The 10,356-nt window shown below is 40.9% G+C and overlaps 1 protein-coding gene across 1 annotated transcript; it reads left to right on the top strand.

Annotated features, from left to right (window-relative positions):
* Nucleotides 1–7,096: 7,096 nt before the first annotated feature.
* LOC149197877 (uncharacterized) lies at nucleotides 7,097–8,613 on the top strand. Its single transcript, XM_089408842.1, has 2 exons — nucleotides 7,097–7,505; nucleotides 8,543–8,613. The coding sequence occupies exons 1-2, from the start codon at nucleotides 7,097–7,099 to the stop codon at nucleotides 8,611–8,613; spliced, it is 480 nt and encodes a 159-aa protein (XP_089264968.1).
* The last annotated feature ends 1,743 nt before the right edge of the window (nucleotides 8,614–10,356 follow it).

Raw genomic sequence — 10,356 nt, 5'->3', positions numbered from 1 at the left:
ACTATTTTTTTCGCAGACGAAGGAGAAGCCCACAACATAACCAATCTGAGACAAGAGCGTCAGACGTCTACCATAAATCCATTCTTCTACTCGAGGCTCTTAACTCCACAACCAAGATGAACCACCTCAGATCCCATCCGTGAGAGAATAAATGGAAAATACACCACTTTCTTTAAATGTTCGGGGAGGCCAACCACTTGAATTCCCATTTAATAAGCTGGAACAAAATTTTGTGTGACTGAAAGAAGGGATTTCACCAGAGATCGGGTCCCGAGTTCTCTACCACTTTGAGAAGAAGAGACTAGAGAAATAGCCACGTAACCAAATCAATAATGAGTATGAGCTTCATCATGTCCCTATTCAAATGAAGGAGATTTAACCAATTCTCTTGCATATAAATAAAAAGAGCGGAGGCACCCCAAACCATCCTGTCAATGTTTATAAAAATTGTTATCACTATGGAACTAGAGATATGCAACAACCCTTGGATGATTTTCCATGTAAATAAAATAAAGCCAAGGTCATGGGACATGTATTCCAAGATGAATGTTCGGTAAGCACTTTAGTGGGCATCACTCGTGGTTAAATAATGGCTATCGAAATTGACAAAATAAAGAGACAATAATTGGTATTTAATTATGAAAATAAAGGAAAATAGGAGGAAAGGAAGATGAAGAGACATAGATTTTCATGCAAGGGAAAATAGAGGAAAAATGAAGGAAAATGAAGAAAATAGAGGCATCAATGATAAAAAGGCTTCAGAAAAATGATTGATAGCTTTTGCACAACTTTTGATCAGTTGCTAGCCTTTTTATAACTGTGGGTTGAGCTCTCCTTTAATTCTCTCTCTCATACACTCTTGCACACTTAAATCATTCTTGGAGAATGCTTGGAGCATTCTAGAATTCACTTGGATCGAAGAAAGAAAGCAAGGGAAAGCAAGGAAGTGTAAGGAGACAATTGGATCAACAACTACAATGGGCTTACTTTGCAAGCAATAGGTTGCATGCGTGATCTCCTTGTTGATTTTTGGATGCATGGCATGTGCATGTGGTTCCTTGGTTATGTGCTGTCATTAGCATGGAGATTTGTTTGGATTGACAGTGGTTTCAACCTTGCATTTCCATTTCTTGGATATCCATGGTGTTGTGGGTTTCCCACTTTTTGTTTTATGATTGGGTCTCAAGTTCCCTATGGCTATGGGTTGGAAAAATTCTCTGGAAGCCTTGGAACAACTTGGGTTGAGTTATTAGTTTCTGGAACGTGAAGGTTGGGACAAACACTCTTGAGCCTTGTGGGTTGAGTTACTAGTCCTTGGAGCCGCGGGTGGAACAAATGCTTCAGAGCCTTAGAATACGTTGTGGGTTGAGTTACTAGTTGTTGGAGCCCTGGACAACTTGGGTAGAGACCAATCTTGTTGATGTTAATGATTTATGGGTCGTATAGTTGAGATCACTATGGTGGAGGGTTGAGGTGGTTTGGCCTATGGAAACCTTGGTTGGTTTTGTTTTGATTTAACCCTTATGATCCACATTCATGACTGGAGTATGGCGTGGGGGTGATTCGCTGAAAGAGAGATTTGGTTCAGCCCAATATATGATCGGGTTGTATGTGCAAGTCCCTAACTTGGTTGGAATTTTCATATATTAATAAGAGATTTTTTCCTATTTTGATCTATGAGCATTTGTAGTGATTATGCTGATGATTTTATGGTTGATTTGCCATGGTTTCCATTCTGGGTATATGATGTATTCTATCTATGGATCTTGACATGTTTTGATAAGTTATTAAATGGTTGATGAACGCATGGTCTGACAAGTGATATTGCAACTAGCTAGAGAGGGTTTGGAGCCTTCTTGGTGATTCTTAGATGAAATTCAGAAGTTTATGCTTAGAGATGCATTCATTACCTGTAGCTTTCATGTTTACCATATGTTTGACGAAATGTCTATGATGGATTAAGCATGTATAGGTAAATTTGTTGCTTGGGTTTGGATTGATTAGCATTGACATTACCTTTGATTGCATTCTAGAAATTTATAGGCAGTTCTAGGCAGTGGTCTGGAGGATAGCCTGAAAAAGTGGCTCAAATCTTAGAACTGTTGGCACTGAACTCAGGAATTTCAATCATAACCCCATAGAGGTAGGCCTGTGCATGCGGTTGGGACCTAATAATCACACTGAAGCTGTGTTGTGTATGTAGTTGGGGAGTTTCCCTAGTGAAACAGAGTTCCAACTCAGGGATTGACCACCTGGGGTGGTTTGCAGCCTCATGAGTGGTCTGTGGTCTCTGAGGGATGTTAATTTGTAGTTGGATTGCAGGCCCCACTTGCATAATTGGAACTTGGAGGTCAGGTCATATCATAGTGACACTCGCCTCATGTTTACCCGAGCGAGCTTGTAAAAGCAGGTAAATGTGGGGTGGCGTGGTTATAGGGTGGTATTAGAGCGAGGTTGCAACACTAGACCTCATGTTTTCTATGCATGCATTGTTATGGTCATTATTGCAGTTTGTGTCATCATGATGATGTTGGTGCACTATGATGTTGAGATGTTGATATGTTGGTGTCATTATGTATATATATTGTTCTAATCTAGATTGATTGCGCATATGAGATATCCTCCCTTGAACTTCACAGAGGTATGGTTTTGATTAGGTCTATATTTGGTTGATCTAACGTGGCATATATGTAGGAGTTAGAAGATCAGGGATGACGAACATAATGGTGGATTACAGTTCACGTGACTCTCCTTATAGACTAGTTGAGAAACAAGGAGATGGGTATTCTCATGATATAGAAAATACATTGAGAAGTTTGAAGGTAGAGATCATAAGTTGCAAGGCAGACAATAATAGGCTGATTGAGTCACAGGAAAGACTTTCTAGAGCTTAGGAAAAGCAAACAAAAGTTAATGCAGTGATCCTTCAAACCTTATTAAATTTGCAGAGACAGGGACAATTGGGGATTAATCATGGATAGGAGGAAAAGACTAATGGGGCATATGGTAGCAGGTCTTGATCAAGATACATGTTGGACATAGATGATACAATCAAAGGTGGAAGATGGTTGGATACACCTGATAGGAGAGGTAGTGTTCATGGATTCTATTCTAGTTTCAGTTCTAAGAGACATCATCGTCATTACCACCACCATCCTTATAGGGGGAGTGAGAAGCATTATTTTCTGGAAGATTTCAAGAAAGCCAATCCTCGTGCTTTTGATGGGGATGTGAAGAAACCAGAAGATGAAGAAGCATGGCTATTTGGGATGAAGAACTTATTCAAATTGCATGATTATTCAGAGAATATGAAAGCTAAGATATCGATCTTTAGTCTGAAGGGAAAAGTAGATATATGGTGGGAAGATGTGAAGCGTGTCAGAGACATCAAGGTAAAAGAGCTGAGTTGGCATGCGTTTAAAAGACTCTCCAGGAAGAAGTACTTGTCTGAGAGGTATTATGACGGAAAGACCAAGGAGTTCTATGATTTGAAGATGGGTTCTATGACAAATGAAGAGTATATGACCAAGTTTCTGGAGATGTTGAGGTATGTTCCCTACCTCAAGGATGAGAAGAAAAAGGACCTAAGGTTCATCGGTGGGTTTCCTTTAACATTAAAACATCAAATTGAGTATGACGATCCTTGGTCATTGGAAGAAGTCATTGAGAGGTCGAAGCATTTTTATGAGTAGTCTAAGCGCAAGTCTGAGTCTAAGCGATATTGGAAAACTAATGATAAGACTAAAGGAAAGTGGACTAAGAAGCAATGAAGACCTTAGGATGCAGGTGATGAGGAGAATGTATCACCTTATAAGAAGTTCTATGCAGTTGACAAAGGACATGGGTCTCAGCCTGAGGAGCCTAACAAAGGCGATGGTAGGAAGCCATTGCAGTGTTGGGCTTGTGGTGGAGAGCATCAAAGGAGAGTTTGTCCATCACATCAGGGTGGCAGACTTCAGATTTACAATGCTCAAGAGGCACAAACAATTGGGGAGGTTGGGTAGAGTATTCCTTAGATATATGCAACAATGGATAATAGGCATCCCAATCATCAAACATCCATTATTGATATGGAAGGTAAGCTTTGTGATCAATTTATTTTCATTTTGATTGATGCTAGATCTAATTATAGTTATATCAGTCTGACCTGGTGGATAAGTGTTGGTTGTTGCAGTTGACTACAGGGACCAAGAGAAGAGTTCATCATTGGGTGAAATCTTGTGCATTTGAGATGAATGGTATCCCTACATAAACATATCTAAATGTGTTTCCTTTTGGTTCATACAATATGCTTTTGGGCATGGATTGGTTGTTCATTCACAAGACAAAAGTAGATTTCTATGATAATGTTGTTGAGTGTCTGGATGATGAAGGGGAAAAGAGAATCTTGCAGGGAAAAAATAATCCTACATCAATGAGAATGGTTACAACTATGTGGGAAAAACGCAGTTGTAGGAAGAGATGTGTAATTTTTGCAATTCATATTTCCAGTGGCAAAGGGAAGTGATGCAGGAGCACCCAAATGAAGAGGCGACAGCTGGGAGTTGGTTCTTGTTTGTTGTTTGCTTTCCCGTTCTATTTTGACAAATCGAGAGGGAAACATCTCAAATTTCTATTTTATTTAGTTTCATTTTGTGTTATTGTAAATAAAAGCTAAATCAACCATTGTTAGCTTTGATTTAGAAAAGATAGGATTAGATGGGAATTAGCTGAGAAAACTGTCTCAAAACTGAAAAAACGGTTCCTCAAACTGCAAGAGGAACTACCTCTGATGTATTAAAAAGAAAACAAGAAGGAAGGTGAAAGGGGGGGAAAGGATTGAAGAGAGCGAGGACCAAGAATTGTGTGTGGGTTTCATTGGAACAAAGGTCTTTAATTTTGTAAGCAGGTTCAAGGCCGAGACTCTGTAATGTTGTTTAATTGGTGAATAATTTATGTTGTCTGTGTGATTTTATTTATCAGACCCGCGGAAATCATATTTGTGCATGCTTTCCCATCTGTTTGTTTGTATTTTGAATCTATGATTGCCTATTTCCATAAGACTCAACAAATGCATTCCCATATTCTGTCGTCGAAAACCCAGAGACAAAGATAAATTTAGTGTTGTTTAACTCCCGAGCGAAAATCCCATTTACACAGAGAAACCGTGCAAAAACACTTAGCGGATCTGTAAAACAGATTTGAAATATTATAATTGGGAGTTTTGAGTCATATCGGGTCCGGACTCATAATCGCATCGCACCATCGGAGCGGTGTATGACAAAGGCCTGCCCCAAACCCTGGCGATATGCGATTGCCGACACATTGCATTGGTGTTTGGGAGTGGAAGTGGTGAAGTGTTAGCAATGCGAATGCCGATAGCGATTAGCGATAATCGCATCAGACCCCTGCCAAAGGAAAGCGCTGATAGTGCAGACCTTGCAGCTGTCGATCGCCGATAAAGCGATTAAATCCTAACCATTTGATCGGCCAGATCCCGATCCGCGATATTAACACATATACTTGTTTAAAAAGGGGAAATAAGCGCTGTTTTGGAATTTTCCAAGGGTATTTCAATTCTGAAAGGAAAAGGCATATATCTTGTGGAAAAGGGCGTAAAGCGGGGTGATTGTTGGGTCATATTGATCCATTTGTGGGTTTATAAAAGACCATTGTTTCCGCTGCGTCATTTTGGTATCAGAGTCGGTTTTTCCTTTCGCTCAGTAAGATGGAGGTAGGAAGAAGGGGTCGAGGAAGAGCTGTCAAAAGAGTAGCAAATGAAGGATTAAGAGAAGAAATTATAAACCTAACCGCACGTTTGGCAGCATTGGAAGCAGGGAGGTGTAGAGAGCCGGAAGAGGGAGATGAAAGTGAGGAGGAAAACGTGGCCATGACAGATGGGTCAGATGATGAAGGACCGGAAATTAAGCTATTGAAATTAGTTTTGTTGGCTAGCAGCAAGCCAAAGCCAAAGCTCTCTAATTATGATGGCAGTTTGTCCACAGAGGCACTGTTGGACTGGATAAGTGAATTAGATAAATATTTTGAGTATGAAGAGATTAGTGAAGATAAGAGAGTTAGGTTTGCTGTCACCAAATTGAAGGGACATGCAACATTATGGTGGGATAGTGTACAGGAAGAAAGGAGGAGATTAAAGAAACCCTTGATTAGAAAGTGGGATAGGATGGTTGCGAAAATGAAGAGCAAGTTTCTGCCTAAAGACTATCAAATTTCCCTTTATAGACAGGTACAAAACCTGAAACAGAGAATGATGATCGTGAAGGAATATACAGAAGAATTTTATAAAATTAACCTGAGAGCTGGTTATGTTGAAGATACCCCTGAGAAGACAACAAGGTTTGTAAATGGCCTACGAATGGAGATTCTGGACGAAATCAACATTCTTTCCCCTAAAACCATAAAAGAAGCTTATCAGAGTGCTTTGAAGGCAGAAGAAAAGATTTCTAGGAAACAAAACACCAGGAGGGGACATGGTTTTGGTAGAGGTCAAGGATAGACCTTTGGCAGAGGTAAGACTGCCAGTAGCAATGAAGAGGGTAGCAGTTCGAAGACTTTGGGACAGAGTGAAAGGGAAGGTAACACTAGAGGAGGAAGGCCATACCAGTGAGGAAGAGGTAGTGGCAGAGGCAGAGGAAATGCCTATCAGTGTTACAAGTGTCACAAGTGGGGACACAGGTCCTTTGAATGTCCTGAAAATGAACAAACTGGGCAGAGGGGAGCATATATTGCTCAGCCCAATGAAGCGGAGGCACCACCACAGGAGGTGGAGAATATGCCAGAAACTGGGGAAGCCTTGGTATTGAACAAGGTGTTATTGAAACCAGCCAAGGAAGTAGCTGATCAGACACAGAGGAAAGCATTATTCCAGACTGTATGCAAGTCACACAGAAAATGCTGTAAATTGATTATTGACAGCGGGAGTATCGATAATTTGGTAGCTACGGAGATGGTGGAGAAACTAGGTTTGAAGAGAGTAAAACACCCAACTCCATACAGGGTGTCGTGGTTGCAAAAGGGACACCAATTGTTAGTTGATGAACAATGCGAGGTAGATTTTTAGATAGGAAAGTACAAGGATAAAGTGACTTGCGACATAATGCCGATGGATGTGTGCCATATTCTGCTGGGCAGACCATGGCAATACGATAGAAAGGTAGTCCATGATGGAGTGGAAAATTGTTATAGATTTGTCAAAGATGGGATAAAGCATACCTTGGTACCTATGAAGGAAGCCAAGGAAGGAGAGGAGACAATGGAAACAAGTGGAACGAAAGCATTACTGTTAGGAGGAAAGGAGTTTCTGCAACAGATTGAAGAGAGTGAAATGGGTTATGCGGTTGTGAGAAGACCAAGAGCAGCATTAGTACATACCAACCTTACTGATTTACCAGAAGAGATACAGAACATGCTGCAAGAATTTAGTGATATTGTGGTAGATGATCTACTGGACAAATTACCACCAAAGAGGAGCATCAGTCACCATATTGATTTTATTCCGGGAGCCAGTTTGCCAAACAAGGCTGCCTATCGGATGAGTCCAAAGGATAATGAAGAAATCCGGAAGCAGGTGCAAGAGTTGTTGGATAAAGGACTGATTCGGGAGAGTTTAAGCCCTTGTGCAATACCGACTGTTTTAGCTCCCAAGAAAGGAGGTGAGTGGAGAATGTGCACGGATTCCTGGGCCATTAATAAGATTACTATCAGGTACAGATTCCCATTACCTCGAATGGATGATATGATGGATTGTCTGAGTGGGGCAGCATACTTTTCAAAGATAGACCTGAAAAGCGGCTACCACAAAATCAAAATTGGGGAAGGTGATGAGTGGAAGACAACTTTCAAGACAAATGAAGGCTTGTACGAATGGCTGGTTATGCCATTTGGATTGAGCAATGCTCCTAGTACGTTCATGCGGTTGATGAACGAGATGCTCAAGGAATTCATTGGAAAATTTTTGATTGTGTATCTAGATGATATACTGATATTCAACAAGAAAAAGGAGGAACATTTCCGACACGTGAGGTATGTATTAGAAAGACTGTAGCAAAATAAATTGCTGATAAATTTGAAGAAATGTTCTTTTTTCAAGAAAGAGTTAATTTATTTAGGATTTGTGATTGCTGAGAATGAATTAAAAATGGATCCGAAAAAGGTTGCATCTATAGTTAGCTGGCCATCCCCCAAAAGTTTGTTTGAGGTACGGAGTTTTCATGGATTGGCGAGTTTTTACCAGAAATTTATTAAAAATTTCAGTGGAATTTGTGCACCTATGCTGGACACCATTAAGAAAACAAATCAACCTTTCCATTGGACAGAAATGGTAGAGAAGAGCTTTCAGCTGCTCAAATTTTTTTTTACTGAAAGGCCAATTTTAAGATTACCAAGCTTTAACAAACTTTTCCAAGTTCGTTGTGATGCCAGTGGGACAACAATTAGTTCCGTACTCAACCAAGAGGACAAGCCGGTAGCCTATTTCAGCAAACTAAATGAAAGTAGGCAAAAATACACGTCCTATGACAAGGAATTTTATGTGGTGGTTCAGGCACTAAAGTATTGGAGGCATTATCTGTTGCAAATGAATTTGTCCTATTTTCAGACAATTCTGTGTTGTAGTATATTATGCAACAACATAAGCTGAACCGTAAACATGTGAAGTGGGTGGAGTACTTGCAGAGTTTTACATTTGTGTTGAAACATATCGGCGGTCAAGCCAACAAAGTGGCAAATGCGTTAAGCAGGAGGAATCTGATCCTACAGGAAAGTACCATACAAGTGTTAGGATTTGAACATCTTAAGGATTTGTATGGGGCAGATGCAGATTTTAAGGAAGCTTATGAAGCTTGCAAAAATCCATTGTTGAGAGATAGCAGTTCGTGGCTGGACTATAACATGTAGGAAGGATTGCTTTTCAAAGGAGGACAGTTATGTATTCTGGAATGTTATATGAGAGAGAACTTAATTCAGGAAAAGCATAGTGGAGGTTTAGCCGGGCATTTTGGCATAGACAAGACCTTGGATCAGTTGAGCCACTTTTACTATTGGCCGAAGATGCGCAGAGATGTACAAAGATTTGTAGCTAGATGCAAAATGTGTCAGCTTGCCAAGGGACACAGCCAAAACACAGGGTTGTATGCACCCTTACCCATTCCGAGCAGACCATGGGACTCAGTTAGTTTAGACTTTGTCTTAGGTCTGCCAAAGACACAACGGGGATTCGATTCCATCATGGTGGTGGTGGATCGTTTCACTAAAATGGCACATTTCATTCCATGCAAGAAAACTAGTGATGCCACACATGTAGCACACTTATTCTTTACCGAGATAGTCAGATTACATGGCTTGCCAAAGTCTATTGTTTCGGATCGAGATGTTAAATTTACAGGACATTTTTGGCAAACCTTATGGAAGAAGTTAGACACCAAACTAAACTTCAGCTCAGCTTATCATCCACAGATCGATGGCCAAACCGAAGTGGTGAACCGGAGTCTAGGAAATTTGTTGAGGAGTTTGGTTGGAGAAAATTCTCGACAGTGGGATCGTGTGCTTGCACAAGCGGAATTTGCTTATAATGATTCGCCCAACCGGAGTACAGGCAGTAGTCCTTTCCAGATCCTATACAGAATGCACCCACGTGGAGTACATGAGTTACGGGATTTCGCAAAGGAAATCAGTGATCTTCATGAACAAGTGAAATTAAAATTATAGAACAGTCAAAGATAGAAGCAGAAGGCAGATTTGAAAAGGCGGGAGGTGCAATTCAATGTAGGAGACCTGGTATTAGCACACCTACGCAAAGAGAGGTTTCCTAAAGGTGAGTACTGTTAGCTCTGCTATGCATTTGTGTGTTTGGAGGACCAAATGACTACCGTGGCTGTGTGTTTTGCAAAAAGGGAAGCTTACAGCAGTTCATTTAATCTTTCCCCCTTCATTTGCTTTATACCCTTATAACTCCCGCCACCTCCATTTCTGCCTCCTCTTCCGTTCTCCTTATTCTCCCTTAACCCATTATTTCATTTTCCTCTATAATCCTTTGTAAACCCCGCATAAACCTTTTTCCTGGCTCCCGGGCGTTTTTCATTTAAAACATTATAAATCCCGATAACCCGTCCAAACCCTTTCGCAAACCTTTTCACGTCACATCAGTTTTAAAGAGCACGTGCTTTATACCTGGGTCGTCCGATCATTTCCCGTGGATCTGACGGTATTCGCAGCCCCCGCTCCCGTAAACTGCACGACGATAGCCCGCGGGGAAATCGGTTTCCCGCTGGACCCTCCAGCCACGTGTCTTAATCTTATTGCGTCGCGCCCCCTCTGTACATTTACCGCCATTGCCCGAAAGCGATGCAGGGAAACCGC

This window comes from Pinus tabuliformis, chromosome 2_2 (assembly GCF_031772625.1).
Source record: "Pinus tabuliformis cultivar Carrire ecotype Pingquan chromosome 2_2, CPIR1, whole genome shotgun sequence".
Taxonomy (NCBI): domain Eukaryota; kingdom Viridiplantae; phylum Streptophyta; class Pinopsida; order Pinales; family Pinaceae; genus Pinus; species Pinus tabuliformis.
Note: the sequence above shows the minus strand (reverse complement) of the source record. Positions and strands in the feature narration are given on the sequence as shown.

Bases quoted from the DNA above. Each gene is read 5' to 3' on its own strand.
- LOC149197877 (XM_089408842.1), top strand. From the start codon at position 7,097: ATGCCGATGGATGTGTGCCATATTCTGCTGGGCAGACCATGGCAATAC. The intron at 7,506-8,542 runs GTTTGCCAAACA...GTGGTGGTTCAG, and splicing joins TGATTTTATTCCGGGAGCCA to GCACTAAAGTATTGGAGGCA.